This window comes from Rana temporaria, chromosome 8, assembly GCF_905171775.1.
Source record: "Rana temporaria chromosome 8, aRanTem1.1, whole genome shotgun sequence".
In the NCBI taxonomy this organism is placed as follows: domain Eukaryota; kingdom Metazoa; phylum Chordata; class Amphibia; order Anura; family Ranidae; genus Rana; species Rana temporaria.
Window position 1 is genome coordinate 185,141,179 of NC_053496.1, and position 20,152 is coordinate 185,161,330.

The 20,152-nt window shown below is 42.8% G+C and overlaps 2 protein-coding genes across 2 annotated transcripts; both read left to right on the forward strand.

The window, feature by feature from the left end:
- The first annotated feature begins 2,278 nt into the window (after window positions 1–2,278).
- On the forward strand, window positions 2,279–4,052 carry LOC120909637 (gastrula zinc finger protein XlCGF17.1-like). The gene has a single exon (XM_040321400.1). The coding sequence runs from the start codon at window positions 2,652–2,654 to the stop codon at window positions 3,738–3,740; it is 1,089 nt and encodes a 362-aa protein (XP_040177334.1). The 5' UTR covers window positions 2,279–2,651; the 3' UTR covers window positions 3,741–4,052.
- A 9,338-nt stretch (window positions 4,053–13,390) lies between these two features.
- Window positions 13,391–18,372, forward strand: LOC120909634 (oocyte zinc finger protein XlCOF6.1-like). Its single transcript, XM_040321392.1, has 3 exons — window positions 13,391–13,396; window positions 13,552–13,687; window positions 17,147–18,372. Exons 2-3 carry the CDS (start codon window positions 13,564–13,566, stop codon window positions 18,151–18,153), a joined length of 1,131 nt encoding a protein of 376 aa, XP_040177326.1. The 5' UTR covers window positions 13,391–13,396; window positions 13,552–13,563; the 3' UTR covers window positions 18,154–18,372.
- Window positions 18,373–20,152: the final 1,780 nt, after the last annotated feature.

Here is a 20,152-nt window from a genome sequence, read left to right on the forward strand (position 1 = left end):
TACGCCCAAAGTTTGCTCTAAATGGATAGGAATATGGGATGGAGGAGGGTTTGTCAGTCTTATAACGCTTTCTTGACATCTCGAGACAAAACTGATTGTACATATAAAATGGAATTTCTGATCTGGCAGGCCAAGGGGGTAATATGACCCCAAAACCACAGCGAACCCCCGAACTGAATGTTTCTCTGTGTGTAATACCACGGGGATCGTTCTTCCATGATCGAAACCCTCATATTATCCCCCATACATCCCCATCCTAATATTGTACAGTCCAGATAAGTTTCTGTTATTAATATTTGGATTATTGGATTGGATGAGTCCAAGTACAAGACAGGCAGGGCAAAGGTTTGTAGGGTGCAAGAAACACAAAGTAACCCAATCTACATGTGCCAATTCCCACTGGGGGCAGCTCACTTATTATCTACTTATATCGCCATCCTAATATTGTACAACCAATACAGTCCAGATAATTCTCCGCTATCCGTCTACAGAAAACCCCACATAGATCACCTGACCACAACAATGAGGATGGAGGAGGACCGGAGTCACATGACTGAGAGGATACTAAACTTCACCTTGGAGATCATCTACCTGCTGACCGGAGAGGTGAGGAGGATTCTGGGAGGTCACATGACATCAATCTTATCTCTATTAATAATACACAGACCTGACCGGAGAGGTGAGGAGGATTCTGGGAGGTCACATGACATCACTCTTATCTCTATTAATAAAACACAGACCTGACCGGAGAGGTGAGGAGGATTCTGGGATTCTAACATGATATTCCTATTGGTTCTCCAATACAGAGATTTCCTCTTGTGAAGTCCGGTGATCATATGACCATCACAGTGCCTCCATGTGACTCCCTAAAACCCGAGAGACACAACATGGAGAAGATTCTAGAAGTCACCATCAAGATCACTGAGCTTCTGACTGGAGAGCTGAGCAGTGATGCGAATTCTGGGAAATTCTCCATGGAGGAGTGGGAGTATTTAGAAGGACACAAGGATCTCTACAAGGACGTCATGATGGAGAATCAGCCGCCCCTCACATCACCGGGTAAGAGGAGACTTTATTGTAAAGGAGAGAGCAGTACGGAGGCTCCACCTAGATCCCCCATCATCTGATAAACACATAGAAACAATGTATTCAGTCAGTGTGTGTGTTTCCTACAGATGGATCCAGTAATGGGAACCCACCAGAGAGATGTCCCTGTCCTCTGTATTCCCGGGATTCCACACAGGAAGGTCACACCATCCCCCACCATCATCAGGTAGATGAGGAACAATCACTGATAGTATCATTAGGATCTGTACATTATCTGCATTGTTACCATTGATGTCATTTTTATTCTATATTCAGAGTGGAAACCTGAGAGATTCTAAAGGTGATGTTAAAGAAGAGATAAAAGAGGAGGATGATGAGGATGGGGTGATGGAGGAAGAACACAAAGATCTGTACCAGGACACCATGGAGGAGTCATCCAGCTACAGGAACCCACCAGAGAGATGTCCCCGTCCTCTGTATTCCCGGGATTCCACACAGGAAGGTCACACCATCCCTCAAGAAGTTCAGGTCGATGATTATCATTTATTGGTAGTTATGAGTTAAATACAAGCCTATATGTTACAATAAATGTTTTTTTTTAATCAGAGTGAAAAACTTGGGGATTATAATATTGTCGTTAAAGAAGAGTTTATAGAGAAGGATGAGGAGTATGGAGTGATGGAGGCGTTTTCTGATGGATACAAGAATATGATGAAGCCACCTAGTAAAAAAAAAACAGAGAGATGTCCCCGTCCTCTGTATTCCACACAGGAAGGTCACACCATCCCCCACCATCATCAGGTAGGTGGAGTTGAGGGTCGGGAACATAAAGTGATTGAACACTCTGACATGTGGAGACGATGTGTGGACTCTACAAGATGATATTTTCTATGTGATCTCACATCAGAAATACTTCCATGTTACAGATGTTATTTTCTGCCATTCTGTTGGTTTAGGGTGAAGATCTGATGAACGTGAAAGTTGAGTGTGACGTAGAAAAGACGTATGTGAGGGATGATCAGCAATATACGGAGGAGGATGGAATGACGAGGACATTCATAGAGGAGGACAGTCCTACAGAGATCAGCACAGGTGACCCATAATATATTCTTCTCTTATCTCTGCTCTGTTACTGCTCACTGATTGGTCCAGAGTAGGGCGGGGAGCTGAGTGATATCAGCCAATAATAGGTTGAAAATGGTCCCCTCCCTGTACTGATACCCGCCCTGGGGTTCAGCTGGCAGTATTAGGTTGTGTGTCACTCCTAGTTACAGTAGCACAGATATGATAACACAGATTGAGACTTTGACCCTCTTGTTTATCGAGATCACATGACCCAGTGCCTAGGCTTGTGGTTGCGTAAAGAGCACGCCCCTCCCAGTCCCCATTGGTTCCTGCTCTTCTGACAAGGCTGTGTAAATGTAGAAGTGATCTGGGAGGAGGACCAAAGGTTCTTTGATGGGGGGAAGAGTCCCAGCTGGTTGGGACCTCCACAGAGAACATCTTCTCACTCCTATCTACCTGATCCAGATGGAATCTTGATGGAAGTGAACTAACCCTCTCAGATATATTGATGATGTTTTTCTATTTTTCCAGGACACGCCATGGAGAAACCCTCAAAGGATCGTCTCACTTTATCTCCAGGTTGTATAATGGAAGATGAGGACATCACAGGAGATCACATGGAGGAATCTGGGAAATGTTTTTCCCCAACGTCCCGTCCTTCTGAACACCAGAGATTGCCCACCGATGAGAAGATACACACTTGCTCTGAGTGCGGGAAGTGTTTTCCGCGAAGATCTGACTTTGTTTTACATCAAAGAACTCACACGGGGGAGAAGCCGTATTCCTGTCCTGAGTGCGGAAAATGTTTTACCAAAAAATCAGAGCTTGTAAAACATCAAATAACTCATACGCATGAGAAGGCGTATTCCTGCCTTGAGTGCGGGAAATGTTTTTCAAAAAAGAACCATCTTAGTACACATCAAAGGACTCACACAGGTGAAAAACCATATTCCTGTCCTGAGTGTGGAAAATGTTTTACACAAAAAGCAACCATAATACAACATCGAACAACTCACACGCGTGAGAAGGCATTTTCCTGCCCTGAGTGCGGAAAAAGTTTTACACAAAAAGCAAGCCTTCTACAACATCAAACAACTCACACGGGGGAGAAGGCGTATTGCTGCCCCGACTGCGGGAAACGTTTTTCACAGAATTCCCATCTTAAAGTACATCGGAGAGTTCACACGGGTGAAAAGCCATTTTCCTGCCCCGAGTGCGGTAAATGTTTTACACAGAAAGCAAGCCTTATACAACATCAGAGATCTCACACGGGTGAGAAGGCGTATTCCTGCCCTGAGTGCGGGAAATGTTTCTCGCAGAATTCCCATCTGACGATACATCGGAGAATTCACACGGGTGAAAGGCCGTATCCCTGCCCTGAGTGTGGAAAATGTTTTACACAAAAATCAAGCCTTCTCCAACATAAAAAAACTCACACGGGCGAGAATACATATTCCTGCCCTGAGTGCGGGAAATGTTTTGCACAGAAGCACCATCTCAATACACATCAGAGAACTCACACGGGTGAAAAGCCATACACCTGTTCTGAGTGTGGGAAAACGTTTACGCAAAAAGCCGGCCTTCTACAACATCAAACAACTCACGCGGGTGAGAAGGCGTATTCCTGAGTGCGGGAAATGTTTTTAACGGAATTCCCATCTTAAAATACGAAGAATTCACGCGTGTGAAAATCCATATTCCTGCCCTGAGTGCAGATTTTTTTTTACAGAAATCAGACCTTGTTAAACATCAAAGATCTCACACGGGTGAGAAGCCGTATTCCTGTCCTCAGAGCGGGAAGTGTTTTTCATTCAGGTGCTGTAGTATTACACGATTACACGTGTCCATAATTTGGTTATCATTGCTCTAGAACAGGGGTGTCCGAATTTTTTTCAAAGAGGGCCAGATTTGATGAAGTGAACATGCGTAAGGGCCGATCATTTTGCCTGACATTCTTTGAACCATTAAAATTTGGTCTAAGTGTGTTCGTTCAAGCACTAATACACGGCCCAACAGGAATTCTCTTGCCTTTGTGGCTGTCTGTGGTGAAAAGATGAGCGTTAGCGTGTTATTTGGATATACCGGATTTATCGGCGTATAACACACACCTTGGGGCAGATCCTCAAAGAAATTACGCCAACGTATCTGTTGATACGCCGCGTAATTTCAAATTTTGCGCGTCGTATCTTTGTTTTGGTATCCACCAAACAAGATACAACGGCATCTGTGTTAGATCCGACAGACGTACACCGTCGGATCTAGGATGCAATTTTCCGGCGGCCGCTGGGTGGCGTTTCCGTTGTATTCCGTGTCGAGTATGCAAATTATCTATTTCCGACGATCCACGAACGTACGAGCAGCCGTCGCATTCTTTTACGTCGTTTCCGTTCAGCTTTTTCCGGCATATAGTTAAAGCTGCTATCTGGTGGCGTACTCAATGTTAAGTATGGCCATCGTTCCCGCGTATAATTTTGAAAATGTTACGTCGTTTGCGTAAGTCGTCCGTGAATGGGGCTGGACGCCATTTACGTTCACGTTGAAAACAATGACGTCCTTGCGACGTCATTTGGAGCAATGCACCCTGGGAGTTTTGACGGACGGGGCATGCGCAGTTCGTTCGGCGCGGGGACGCGCTTCATTTAAATGAAACACGCCCCCTACTCGCCGCATTTGAATTCCGCGCCCTTACGCTGCGAGAGATACACTACGCCGCCGTAACTTACGGCGCAAATTCTTTCAGGATTCAAAGAATACCAAAGTAAGTTACAGCGACGTAGCGTATCTCACATACGCTGCGCCCACGCAGATGTATGTGGATCTGCCCCCTTCACTTTAGATGGGAATTTTCAGGGAAAAAAAATGTCAATAAAAAACTATGAAGCAAAATAAGGTTCATTGCCCATCAATGCAGCCTAATCAGTGTCCATCTGTAGCCTCTCCATTGCCTTGAATGCAGCCTCTCCATTGCCTTGAATGCAGCCTGATCGATGTCCATCTGCAACCTCGGAAGGAGGGGGGGGGGGTGAGCGCCAACAGATTACATACAGGAGAATCTTCTGTTTATACAGCAGCCTCTTTAATACAATTTCTCTCGCCTCCTATGATAGACAGAGGAGTCGTCCAATGGCAGCCCAGGAGACGGGACTTCCTATTATAGATCCGCATGTGTGAAAGGGGCCTTATACAAGCTGTACACTCACTACTTTACATTGTAGCAAAGTGTAATTTCTTCAGTGTTTTCACATTAAAAAAATAGAAGAAAATATCTACAAAAATGTGAGGGGTGTACTCACTTTTGTGAGAAACTGTATAGTTTTTCTGCCTATGAGTATCCTCCATTAAACGTAACATTCAAAAGGCTTTCCTCGTCTGACTTCCTCAACATGTGAGTTTATTCATCGAGTTAAACTGAATCGATGTAAGGGATAAATAGAACACCAGGTCGTATAATCCCTATATGTCGCTGGAGATAACGTTTTTAGTCTTGCAGTTGAGTCAGAACAAGTACCATTTTAACAAAGTCCTATCTTCTGAAACATCAAAGAACCGACACAGCCCTCAAGTTGAATTGTTGTACTGAACATTCTAAAGGCTTTCCTTGTCGGACTTCCTCAACATGTGAGTTTATTTTTCTAGTTAAACTGTCTGAAATCGATGCAAGGGATAAATAGAACACGCCCATACCCCCACCTGCAGGACCTACCTCATAAATTTGACTCCCTCCTTCAGGCCGGCGTTCCATATCTAGATTTCCGCACCTACGTGGGAGTCTGTGCTGACATGGAGCACGTCAGGAAAGGAAAATTGCGGTAAGTATTTGATATTCAATTTTCCGTTTTCCTGACTGCTCCATGTCAGCCTACTACTGTTTCTTTCCCAACTAGCCAACCAGGGTGGGATAATGCGCAAACAACATAGGGTTAATTATGGCCTCCGGCTATCCCTTTTCCCCAAATTAACAGTTATCAATAATGACGGATCTATGCGATAATGAGAAAAAAAGGTTTGTATGGATGACCACGTTGCCACCTTTCATATTGACTTCATTGAGGTGGCTGCCCAGGTGGTTGAGACACTTCTTGTGGAGCGTGCCATTATTTTTTTCCGAAAGGGACAACTCTCTATCCTTATATGAGGGGGAGGTCACTTTCACTGTATCCACAAAAATGAGAACTTGTCAAACATCAATAATCTCACACAGGTGAAAAGCCGTATTCCTGTCCTGAGGCCTCGTACACACGACCGTTTTCCTCGACAGAATCCATCAAGAAACTTGGTGGCAGAGCTTTTTTGCCGAGGAAAACGGTCGTGTGTATGTTTTTCATCGAGAAAACTGTTGAGGAACTCGACAAGAAAAAAAAAGAGAACAAGTTCTCTTTTTCCTCGTCGGGAGTCTCAATTTCCTCGTCGTGTTTCTGGTCGGGCCGGTTTTTGACGAGAAACACGTTTGTGTGTATGCTTAGAAACCCGCGCATGTTCAGAATAAAGTATGAGACGGGAGCGCACCTTCGGTAAACGTAGCGTTTGTAATGGAGATGGCACATTTGTCGCGCTGTAACAGACTGAAAAGCGCAAATCGTCTCTTACCAAACTTTTACTTAACACGCAGTAACATGAGATTAGCAAAAGCAGCCCCAAGGGTTGTGCCAGCGGAATCGAACTTCCCCTTTATAGTGCCGTCGTACGTCACCGCGTTTGAGAACGACGAGATTTGGTCTTGACAGTGTGTACGCAAAGAAAGCTTGTCAAGTTTCTCGACAAGCCTGACAAGGAACTGGTTGTGGAAAATGATGTTTTATTTACGACGAGCTCCTCGGTCATGTGTACGAGGCCTGAGTGTGGGAATTGATTTTCGTAGAAGTCCCATCTTTGCAAAGATCAGAGAACCCACACCACCCTCAAGGTGTATTAGTGTCCTGAACATTCGAAAGGCTTTCTTCGTCTGACTTCCTCAACATGTGAGTTTATTCATTGATTTAAATGATCTGAATCTAGTCAAGGGATATATCGTATAAGCCCTGTATGTCGCTGGAGAAAAAGTTGATGGTCTTGTAGTTGAGTCAACACAAGTACGAGTTTAACAAACACTGTAGGTCTCACACAGGTGAGTAGATGCATACTGTAGCTTCTTAGTGTAGAAAATGCTCTTCATGAAAGTCCAATCTTACTAAACACTAGATATGCTACACATGGGAATCAAATCAGAACTTGTCAAACGTCAATAATCTCACACAGGTGAGAAGCCGTTATTCCGAAACAAAATTGGCGTCCTTTTTTTCCCACAAGTTTATTTTGGTGGTATTTGATCACCTCTGCGGATTTTATTTTTTTGCGCTATAAACAAAAATAGATATTATTAAATATTATTATTTTTGCTATAATAAATATCCCCCAAAAAAGATATAAAAAAATAGTTTTGCCTCAGTTTAGGCCGATACGTATTCTTCTACATTTTTTTGGTAAAAAAAAATCGCAATAAGCGTTTATTGATTGATTTGCGCAAAATTTATAGCGTCTACAAAATAGGGGATAGTTTCAGTGTGGGATTGGGTGCAGAGGACACATCCGACAATGGAAGCCCCATAGCAACTATGGGTGAAGTCACCTCCCCATTCATTTCACAGCCGTTGTTGGCCGTGTCTTCTGTAGAGCTTCCAATCCTGGAGATCGGGTCGCATCGGCTTCAAAAAATGTATGTATACTTTTTTTTTTCTTTACAGGGCTAGATAGGTTAATGTTAGATCCATGGGTGTCTATAGATGCAGGGATTTTAGTTTTAGCATTGACTAGACATGTGCAATTTTTTTAATTACGAATACGTTTTCCGTCAATTTTCGTTATTTTAGTTGATTCGTTAACGGTTTAGCGCAATTAATAACGAATAACGATATTTTCAAAATAACGAATATGGAAAACAACGAAGATACGAAAGAAGAAAGAAAAGAAAACATAGAAACAACGAAAATACCGAACCCAAAAAAAAAAAATTATTACGAAAAACAAAATGAACGAAAATGCAAACTTACTAATATTCGAAGACCGAAAAGAAAACAACCGAAATGCCGAACAAAGAATAAAAAACGAAAATCAAAACTAATGAAAAATAATTTACGAAAAACGGAAATGAAAACAACGAAAATACGAAATAATGTAAATTAGCTTTCGTTAGTACTGAAATATTTCTGGACATTGACCAATAGCCACTGAGCGCTGTCCCTTTCCTCTGAAAAGTTTTTTTCCTTCCCCCAATGAGCTTCTTTCTCATTACTAGACATGTGCACAGAAAAATTTTGTTTTTTTTTTGTTCCGTTTCGTATCGTTCCGTAGGATCGTTCCCGTTCGTTTTTCGTAAGACGCCCGTTTTCCTGTTTGTTCCCGTTCGTTTTTCGTACGACGCGATTTTTTCGTATTCCGATCGTTTGGTATTTTGGTTACCGTTTTATTTTCGTACATGCGGGATGGTTCGTTATTCTGTTTAATTCATGTTCGTTACTTGTTAGACAATAATTTTCGTGAATTTTCGTCATTTTGTACTTTCGTAAATATATCGCGGGATTCGCGGAACTTTCAACACGCGGCTCATCCATATTAACTATTGTTAAGCCCCATACACTTGGTCAGACTTTTTTAACAACAAACATAAAAACTATCGTTTTACCGAACGTTTGTTCGTTTTTAAACTCCATCAGAAAACCATTTTTGGGTTCAAAAGTCTGGCCAACTGATCTCCCTTCAGACGAAAATCCACAGAAAAGTTTATTTGGCTTTACTGTACTACTGTACTACTCACAAAAGAGAAGCTGCTTCACTAACTAACTACACTCACTGCCCATTCAAAAAAACGAAAATTACATCTATAACAAAAGATTTGTATTCTGTATTTTGAAACCAAATTACGAACAGAAAAAAGGAATACAGAATACAAATCTTTTGTTATAAGATGTCATATGAACATACAAACAGAAAAGGGAATCAAACAAAATACAGAATGAAAATCTTTTGTTAGATGTCATATGAACATACGACTGAAAATCAAAATACGAACAGAACAAGGATTCAAACAAAATACAGAATGCAAGTCTTTTGTTATAGATGTCATATTCGTTCTTTTGCCGTTTTCGTTTTGTCGTATTTTTCGTTCGTATTTGCGGTTGTTCGTTATGCGACTCATTCGTAATCCCATCGTTTTCGTATTTTGGTGCTTACATTTTTTCGTATGTACACATTATTCTGCGGGTACGAAAATGAACATTTTCTTACGAAAATAACATTCGTACGAACGGGAATGCACATATCTACTCATTACCTCCTGGCTCCTTGTGTCTTTTTCTGTGTTAGACTGCAGTGCATCTAATTTCTAGATTTGTATTTGTAATATCTGACATATTTTAGTTTTCTTCTACGTCAGACTTCATTCTAGACAGGGTGTGTGTGCTAACTAAGACAGTCAAGTCAATCACAGTAAAGTACGAATTACAAAATTACGACGAGTAGTGTGTGGAATAAACGTAAAATGTATTCTAACAGAATTACGAATGCAATAAAATCTACAAAAGTACGTTTTTACAATCAAAGGAAATTAGACACGAAAATACGAATGATCATAAAGCAACGAAGATATATTTCTTGCGAAAATACGAACGCGGCATGATGGAAAATATAATGTAAATACGAATAGCAAAACAACGAAAATTAAACCAACGTAAAAACGAAGGAACGAATAAAATCATTTTAAAAATACGAACGCGGCAGAATACAAAATATAACGAAAATACTAATCTCGATTCAACGAAAAATAAACTAACAGAAAAAAAACGAAACGGAAAAAAAAGTGTTACGAAAATACTAAAGAGTACGAATACGATAACTAACGTCTTACGAAATTACGAATCTTTACGAATCACGATAAACGAACAGAAACTAAACAGAAATAAACGAAAATTATTGCTGTGCACATGTCTAGCATTGACTTCCAATATAATGTTATGGTTGATCGGTGTACAGTACAGGTACTCCTCACTTAACGTCCAGGTTCCGTTCCACCGACCAGGTCGTTAAACGAGTTGGTCATTAAACGAGGAGCCAACACAAGTAAGCATTCTTAACTACTATATTGTATTATAAAAAAAAGGTCTAAACACAAAATTCCAGCTTAATAGCGTTGTTTTAATTTGCATAACTACAGAACACAAACGGAAATTCTGTACTGTACTGTATTATACAATGATGTATAGCGAGTCGTTGGGGTGGGGAGAGCTGGTCGTATGTCCAAGTGATCGTTAAACGAGGAGTATTTGTAAATGGATAAAACGGCACAACTACGAGACGCTTCTTGGGGCTGCAGTTCCTCTGAGCTCCACAAGGTGGTGATCTCACTTCTACATAGATAGGAAGTGATGTCAGGTCCAGGCAGGAAGTGATTTCAGATATAAATAGGAAGTCTGAGAGGTGAGTCGGGAGGAAGTAGAGAGAAGACATTGCAGGAACTGGCAGCAGAGGAGGTAATAAGATCACATTTTCTATTTACACAGGTCGAGGTAGGGAGATCGAGAGAATGGGAGAGGTCCTGGAGAATTCCCGGAGGTGAGCGTGGGAGGAGGTGATGACGAGGGAGATCGAGAACAGGAGGTCATGGGAGGAGCAGAGAGGATGGGTTGGGTGATCTGTTGAGACGAAGTTGGTGATGTAGCTCAGGGCAGAGCTATGGATGGCTTAGTGTTTTGAATTGTAATAAGGTGAGTGGAATCCAGTGGAGGGATTGGCAGAGAGGGGTGGAGGACACTGAATGGAGGCCAGTGGAGGGATTGGCAGAGAGGGGTGGAGGACACTGAATGGGGGCCAGTGGAGGGATTGGCAGAGAGGGGTGGAGGACACTGAATGGGGGCCAGTGGAGGGATTGGCAGAGAGGGGTGGAGGGCACTGAATGGGGGCCAGTGGAAGGATTGGCAGAGAGGGGTGGAGGGCACTGAATGGAGGCCAGTGGAGGAATTGGCAGAGAGGGGTGAAGGGCACTGAATGGAGGTTTTCCCATTGGAAAGTCGGACCGTGTGTACGACTTTGGATACAATTTTACATTGCAAGATTGCCGACCCCCAAAGGTTGCTCTAAATTTATAGCAATATGACATGGAGGAGGGTTTGTCACTTCATCTGTTAGAAATTGATTTCTGATTTTCTGAAAGACTTAAAGAGGGTCTTTATGAGCTTTGACAGCAAATTTAAAAACTAAGCAAAAATAAACCACTCAACACAAAATAGAATTTACATATAAAATGGAATTTCTGATCAGACAGGCCAAATGGTAAGGGGCTCCCAGACCCCAAAACCATAGCAAATCCTAAACTGAATGTCCCTCTGTGTGTAATGCCACGGGGGATCGTTCTTCCATGATAGAAACCCTCATATTACCCCCCATACAACCCCATCCTAATATTGTACAACCAGTACAGTCCAGATCATTCTCTCTTATCAATTATTGGTCTACAGGAAACCTGTATAGATCACAGCACCAATGAGGATGGAGAAGGACCGGAGTCACATGACTGAGAGGATACTAAACCTCACCCTGGAGATCATCTACCTGCTGACCGGAGAGGTGAGGAGGATTCTGGGAGGTCACATAACATCACTCTTATCTCTATTAATAAAACACAGACCTGACCGGAGAGGTGAGGAGGATTCTGGGAGGTCACATGACATCACACTTATCTCTATTAATAAAACACAGACCTGACCGGAGAGGTGAGGAGGATTCTGGGAGGTCACATGACATCACTCTTATCTCTATTAATAAAACACAGACCTGACCGGAGAGGTGAGGAGGATTCTGGGATTCTAACATGATATTCCTATTGGTTCCCCAATACAGAGATTTCCTCTTGTGAAGTCAGGTGATCACATGACCATCACAGTGCCTCCATGTGACTCCCTAAAACCCGAGAGACACAACATGGAGAAGATTCTAGAAGTCACCAAGAAGATGATGGAGCTGCTGACAGGAGAGGTGAGGAGGATTCTGGGACATTATCCAGTAACAGACAAGGGGTGTGTCTGGATGGTGACTGTATCATTGTGTGTGTCAGGTTCCTATAAGGTGTCAGGATGTCACTGTCTATTTCTCCATGAAGGAGTGGGAGTATTTAGAAGGACACAAGGATCTCTACAAGGACGTCATGATGGAGAATCAGCCGCCCCTCACATCACCGGGTAAGAGGAGACTTTATTGTAAAGGAGAGAGCAGTACGGAGGCTCCACCTAGATCCCCCATCATCTGATAAACACATAGAAACAATGTATTCAGTCAGTGTGTGTGTTTCCTACAGATGGATCCAGTAATGGGAACCCACCAGAGAGATGTCCCCGTCCTCTGTATTCCCAGATTTTTACAAAGGAAGATCAGGTAGGTGGGACTGAGCATCTAGGATATGAAATTTACTCATGAAGACAATGTATAGATCCTACAAGATATTTTCTATCACTTTCTTGGTTTAGGGTGAAGACATCAAGGATATAAATATTTGCATTCAAAAAGAGTATGAAGAAGAAGAGTATGGAGTGATGGAGGAACCTTCAGAAGGACACAAGGATATGATGGAGCCGCTTAATACCAGGAACCCACCAGAGAGATGCCCCCGTCCTCTGTATTCCCGGGATTCACCACAGGAAGGTCACACCATCCCCCGCCATCATCAGGTAGATGAGGAACAATCACTGATAGTATCATTAGGATCTGTACATTATCTGCATTGTTACCATTGATGTCATTTTTATTCTATATTCAGAGTGGAAACCTGAGCGATTCTAAATTGGAGGTTAAAGAAGAGATAAAAGAGGAGGATGATGAGGATGGGGTGATGGAGGAGTTTCCAAAAGAACACAAAGATCTGTACCAGAACACCATGGTGGAGTCATCCAGCTACAAAAACCCACCAGAGAAATGTCCCCGTCCTCTGTATTCCCGGGATTCCACACAGGAAGGTCACACCATCCCCCACCATCATCAGGTAAATGAGAAACAATCACTGATGGTTCTATTTTATACAGAAGTGTGTTTGTTACAATAAATGTATTTATATATTTAGAGTGGAAACCTCTGGGATTTCAATATTGTTAAAGAAGAGTATAAAGAGGAGGATGAGGAGTATGGAGTGATGGAGGAGCTTTCTGAAGGACACAAGGATATGATGGAGCCACCTAATACCAGGAACCCCCCAGAGAGATGTCCCCGTCCTCTGTATTCCCGGGATTCCACACAGGAAGGTCACACCATCCCCCACCATCATCAGGTAGGTGGAGTTGAGGGTCGGGAACATAAAGTGATTGAACACTCTGACATGTGGAGATGATGTGTGGACTCTACAAGATGATATTTTCTATGTGATCTCACATCATAAATACTTCTATGTTACAGATGTTATTTTCTGCCATTCTGTTGGTTTAGGGTGAAGATCGGATGATCATGAAAACTGAGTGTGACGTAGAAGAGACGTATGTGAGGGATGATCAGCAATATATGGAGGAGGCTGGAATGACGAGGACTTTCATAGAGGAGGACACTCCTACAGAGATCAGCACAGGTGACCCATAATATATTCTTCTCTTATCTCTGCTCTGTTACTGCTCACTGATTGGTCCAGAGTAGGGCGGGATCTGAGTGATATCAGCCAGTGATAGGTTGATAATGGTCCCCTCCCTGTACTGCTGTACTGAGACCCATCCTGGGGTTCAGCTGGCAGTATTAGGTTGTGTCACTCCTAGTTACAGTAGCACAGATAAGATAACACAGATTGAGCCTTTCTTAGGTTGGTCTCTCTTCTTCCAGCAGATTTATAGCTTAATATTACCATAAAACTCTATTACCCCTTCCGCTGCCAGGCCCGGCGCCCCACTTTTTAATCTCAGGTGGCCGCATCATTTTTGCAATTTTTTCCCTTTCAACTTTCAGAGTTTGTAAAAGACCCCCCAAAGCGTACATTTTCTGAAAGCACGTGACCAGTAGAATAATAAAAGGTGCTACTGATTTTTAAGGTCCCGTGATATTTGCCCAAATGTTTATCAAATCGCTAGTTTCACAAAAAAAATAAACAAATAAACACAACATAACTTCAAAAATCCCTGCTAAATTTGCTAAATAAATGTATATAAAAGTAACAAACAATTAAAGTGACAGTGCAACACTGTAATCTGGCACCTGTAACATGTATAAAATAGTAGTGATATAGAATTGATAATATAAAAATTAACAAAGCAATATTAAATCACAATGTCCATCAGACTAAATCTAAAAAAATAAGAAAGAAGAGTGACTTCGAGTGCAAAACAGTTCATGAACAATGGAAAATAGGTGTTCTGCCTTTATGAAGAAGAGCCACCATGGAAAGGATTCGCTGTGCCCCTTGGAAAAATAAACCGCCGTAGATAGGATTCACTATCCAATGTGCAAAGTAACAGCCAACGCGTTTCGTCCACTAAGACGTAGATGCCCCAAGTGCCAGTCATTGGCCAGATTATAGTGTTGCACTGTCACTTTAATTGTTTTCTTACTTGTGTATATACATTCATTTAGCGCTGCACTTTATCCCTCATTCACATTGCACAATTTGTCGGAGGCCTCGTACACACGACTGAGGAAAATTAGGGGGTCGTCTTATATGCCGGCAAATTCGGTACTATGCTTCAATAACTAATACAGTTTACTATGCTTCAGTGATGAATGAATACAGAAGCAATTGTTATCGATCGCTGACTACATACATTAAAGCGGGGGTTCACCCTTAGAGGGCACTTTTTCCCCCTTAGATTCCTGCTCGTTTTTACTAGGGGAATCGGCTATTTATTTTAAAATATGTGCAGTACTTACCCGTTTACGAGATGCATCCTCTCCGTCGCTTCCGGGTATGGGCTTCGGGAATGGGCGTTCCTTCTTGATTGACAGGCTTTCGAGAGGCTTCCGACGGTCGCATCCATCGCGTCACGATTTTCCGAAAGAAACCGAACGTCGGTGCGCAGGCGCAGTATAGAGCCGCACCGACGTTCGGCTTCTTTCGGCTACGAGTGACGCGATGGATGCGACCGTCGGAAGCCTCTCGGAAGGCTGTCAATCAAGAAGGAACGCCCGCTCCCGAAGACCCATACCCGGAAGCGACGGAAGAAGATGCAGCTCGAAAACGGGTAAGTACTGCTCATATTTTAATACAAATAGCCGATTCCCCTAGACACAACGAGCAGGAAGCTAAGGGGAGAACAAATTTTTTTTTACAAATGGGTGAACTCCCGCTTTAAGGGAAGGAAACATGTTTACCAGCTTCCATGCTCTCCATCCTGACAGCGAACTCTCGCCCAGCAGCGGCTGCAGCTGGTGGGAGGGGGAGCAGGGAAAGTCGAAAAGCTGGGCCAGCAGCTGCTGGGTAGAGACATGTTTTAACTCCTTTCCGAATTCGTTTTTCTACTAAACTCGACAAATTTGTTCATTCGGAAATATTCAAACTTCAAAGCGGGAGTTCACCCGAAAAACTATTTTTAACATTAGATTGAGGCTCATTTTGTGAAGGGGAATCGGGTTTTTTTTTTTAAATCGAAGCAGTACTTACCGTTTTAGAGATAGATCTTCTCCGCCGCTTCCGGGTATGGGCTGCGGGACTGGGCGTTCCTATTTGATTGACAGGCTTCCGACGGTCGCATACATCGAGTCACGAGTAGCCGAAAGAAGCCGAACGTTGGTACGGCTCTATACGGCGCCTGCGCACCGACGTTAGACTACTTTCGGAAAATCGTGACGCGATGTATGCGACCGTCGTAAGCCTGTCAATCAAATAGGAAAGCCCAGTCCCGCAGCCCATACCCGGAAGCGGCGGAGAACATCTATCTCTAAAACGGTAAGTACTGCTTCGATTTAAAAAAAAAAACACCCGATTAACCTTCACAAAATGAGCCTCAATCTAATGTTAAAAATTAAGTTTTTGGGTGAACCTCCACTTTTTTTTTCGAAATCCGAAAATGAGGAAATTTGAAAATAAGAACGAAAATCTGAATATTAGTAGACCCGAAAATTTGCAAAAAATCGGAAATAATTAACTAATAATAACTATTACTAATTATTAAATTATAGATATTGGGATTTCCTTTAAAATTTGGCTGTTTGTGAACGCAACGAGTACAAATTTATCCAAAATAATGAATGCCGCATCTAAACGAATGGAACGTAATGAATTAATAATATAATAAAAACATTTTATTATTATTAATTTGTTACGTTCCATTAATTTTAAATGCGTTATTCGTTATTTCGGATAAATTCACTAACAGACAAATTTTGAAAGGAAATTCCAATATCTATAATTTAATAGTTAGTTATTATTAGTTTAGTTATTTCGGATTTTAGAATTTTCGGTTCTCCGAATTTTCAGATTTCCGATTTCGAATTTGCAAATTTTTAATTTTTTTTGTTATTTATTCGAAATAACAAATTTCGATATTCTAACGAATTACCCAGACCCAAAAAACAAAAGAAAAAACAAATTAAACTAAAAAACGGAAATCGGAGTCTGAAATCTGAAAAATTTGGAGAACCGAAAATTCTAAAATCATTTTTTTTATTTTTTTGGGCAGTGCACATGTCTACTGCTGGGAGGGGGCGCCCGGACATCAGTTAGGTGGGTGGGAGGCACTGAAAGAGGGGTCGGAGCAGCTAATTGTACAAGCAGATCCCTCGGTGGCCACCCTGCAGCACCTAAAGCCGTCAGGAGGGAAGCTGGCAGATGCAGGGTAGCCACAAGGGGATCAGGGAAGAGTCCCAGCTGGTTGGAACCTCCACAGAGAACATCTCCTCACTCATATCTACCTGATCCAGATGGAATCTCGATGGAAGTGATCTGGGAGGAGGACCAAAGGCTTTTTGATGGGGGGAAAGAGTCTCAGCTGGTTGGGACCTCCACAGAGAACATCTCCTCGCTCATATCTACCTGATCCAGATGGAATCTTGATGGAAGTGAACAAACCCTCTCATATCTATTGATGATGTTTTTCTATTTTTCCAGGACACGCCATGGAGAAACCCTCAAAGGATTGTCTCACTTTATCTCCAGGTTGGAAAATGGAAGACGAGGACATCACAGGAGATCACATAGAGCAAGACGGGAACATTTCTGATCTTTCTGAACATCAGAAATTGCACGCGGGTGAGAAGAGATATGCCTGCCCCGAGTGCGGGAAAAGTTTTCCACGAAGATATGACTTTGTTTTACATCAAAGATCTCACACGGGGGAGAAGCCGTATCCCTGCCCTGAGTGTGGCAAATGTTTTGCGATAAAATCAAACCTTGCAAAACATCAAAAAACTCACACAGGTGAGAAGCCGTATTCCTGCCCCGATTGCGGGAAACGTTTTTCACAGAAGGTCCATCTAAATTCACATAGGATGTCTCACACGGGTGAAAAGCCGTATTCCTGTCCCGAGTGTGGAAAATGTTTTACAAAAAAATCTGGCCTTGTAAAACATCAAAGACCTCCCACGGGTGAGAAAGCATACTCCTGTTCTGAGGGCAGGAAATGTTTGTCACGGAAATCAGACCTTGCTATGCATCAAAGATCCCGCAAAGGCGAGAAGCCGTTTTCCTGCCCTGAGTGCGGGAGATGCTTTTCCAAAAAGAACCATCTTAACAACCATCTGAGGATTCACACGGGTGAAAAGCCATATTGCTGTCCTGAGTGTGGAAAATGTTTTACACAAAAAGCAAGCCTTCTACTCCATCAAAGAACTCACACGGGTGAGAAGGCATATGCCTGCCCTGAGTGCGGGAAATGTTTTTCGCAGAATTCCCATCTTAAAATACATCGGAGAATTCACACGGGTGAAAAGCCGTATTCCTGTCCTGAGTGCGGAAAATGTTTTACGCAAAAGACAAGCCTTGTACATCATCAAAGATCTCACACGGGGGAGAAGGCAATTTCCCGTCCTGAGGGCATGAAGTGTTTGTCTCAGAAATCAGACCTTGGTAACCATGAACGATCCCACACGGGGGGAGAAGCCGTATTCCTGCCCTGAGTGTGGGAAATGTCTTCTATATGGATCATATGTTGCCGTACATCAGAGATCTCACACTGGGAAGAAGCTCACCTTGATATACACTTCAGAAAACACGTGGCTGAGCGCTCCTCCGATCTTTATCATGGAAGAAACCCTTTAGTAAGATTATTATTCCCTTATAAAGTTCTGTCTGGCTTACACTGATGCCACGTACACACGCTCATTTTTCAGCATGTCCAAAAAACAAATCGCTAGATTCAGAAAGATTTACGCCGACGTAACTCTGAATCTGCGCCGTCGTAAGTTTAAGTGTATTCTCAAACTGAGATACACTTAAACCTAGCTAAGATACGACAGCCTGCGCCGTCGTATCTTAGGGTGCAATATTTAGGCTGGCCGCTAGGTGGCGCTTCCATTGAGTTCGGCGTAGAATATGTAAATGCCTTGATACGCCGATTCACGAACGTACGTGCGCCCGTCGCAGTAAACATACGCCGTTTACGTAAGGCGTTTTCCGGCGTAAAGTTATTCCATCAAATAGCTGGACTAGTCAATGTTAAGTATGGCCGTCGTTCCCACGTCGAAATGTTAAAATTTTACGTCGTAAAATAGGGCTGGACGTAATTTACGTTCACGTCGATACCAATACGTCCACGTCGATACCAATACGTCCTTGCGGCGTAATTTGGAGCAATGCACACTGGGATATGTACACGGACGGCGCCTGCGCCGTTTGTAAAACACGTCAATCACGTCGGGTCACAAGTAATTTACATAAAACACGCCCCCCACATCCTCATTCGAATTAGGCGCGCTTACGCCGGCCCATTCACGCTACGCCGCCGTAACTTAGGAGGCAAGTGCTTTGTGAATACAGCACTTGCCTCTCTGACTTACGGCGGCGTAGTGTAAATGCCATACGCTACGCCTGCCTAACGCTGCGCCCGCCTACCTGAATCCAGCTAAAAGTTTTTTCCAACTTCATCATTAAAACGACGTTGCCCCACACACCATCGTTTTTAAAAAATTATCTAGCGCGTGACGTACAACACGTACGACGGCACTATAAAGGGGAAGTTCCATTTGGATGACGCCACCCTTTGGGCTGCTTTAGCTGAGTTAGTAAAAGACGATTCGCGCTTTTCTGTCTGTTACAGCGTGATGAATGTGCTTACTCCATTATGAACGGTAGTTTTACCAGAACGAGCGCTCCCGTCTCATAACTTGCTTCTGAGCATGCGCGGGTTTTTAACATCGTTTTAGCCCACACACCTTTTTTTTACAACCCGAAAAATGACATAGTTTAAAACGACGTTAAAAAATGCAGCATGTTCGAATTTTTTTTTTTGTCGTTTTTCAGAACCTGAAAAATCATGTGAAGCCCACACACGATCATTTAAAATGACATTTTTTTAAAAAACAATGGGCCAGATCCACAGAAGAATTACGCCGGCGTATCTATTGATACGCCGCGTAATTTCAAATTTCCTGTGTCGTATCTTTGTTTTGTATCCACAAAACAAGATACGACGGCATCTGGGATCGATCCGACAGGCGTACGTCTTAGTACGCCGTCCGATCTCAGGTGCATTTTTCCGCCGGCCGCTAGGTGGCGTTTCCGTCGAATTCCGCGTCGAGTATGCAAATTAGCTAGTTACGGCGATCCACGAACGTACGTTCGGCCGGCGCATTTTTTTACGTTGTTTGCGTTTGGCTTTTTCCGGCGTATAGTTACCCTTGCTATATGAGGCGTACTCAATGTTAAGTATGGCTGTCGTTCCCGCGTCAAATTTTGAATTTTTTACGTCGTTTGCGTAAGTCGTTCGCGAATAGGGATTTACGTAGGATGACGTCACCGTCGTAAACATTGGCTTGTTCCGGTTTAATTTCGAGCATGCGCACTGGGATACCCCCACGGACGGCGCATGTGGCGTTAAAAAAAAAACCAACGTTTACGTCGGGTCGCGACGTATTTACATAAAACATGCCCCCATGACATCGATTTGAATTGCATGCC

What these genes read in the sequence shown, in the direction of transcription:
- LOC120909637 (XM_040321400.1), top strand. Translation starts at nt 2,652, where the DNA reads ATGGAGAAACCCTCAAAGGATCGTCTCACTTTATCTCCAGGTTGTATA.
- LOC120909634 (XM_040321392.1), top strand. Translation starts at nt 13,564, where the DNA reads ATGATCATGAAAACTGAGTGTGACGTAGAAGAGACGTATGTGAGGGAT. An exon ending in TCCTACAGAGATCAGCACAG is followed by an intron (nt 13,688 to 17,146) that starts GTGACCCATAAT and finishes CTATTTTTCCAG; the next exon opens with GACACGCCATGGAGAAACCC.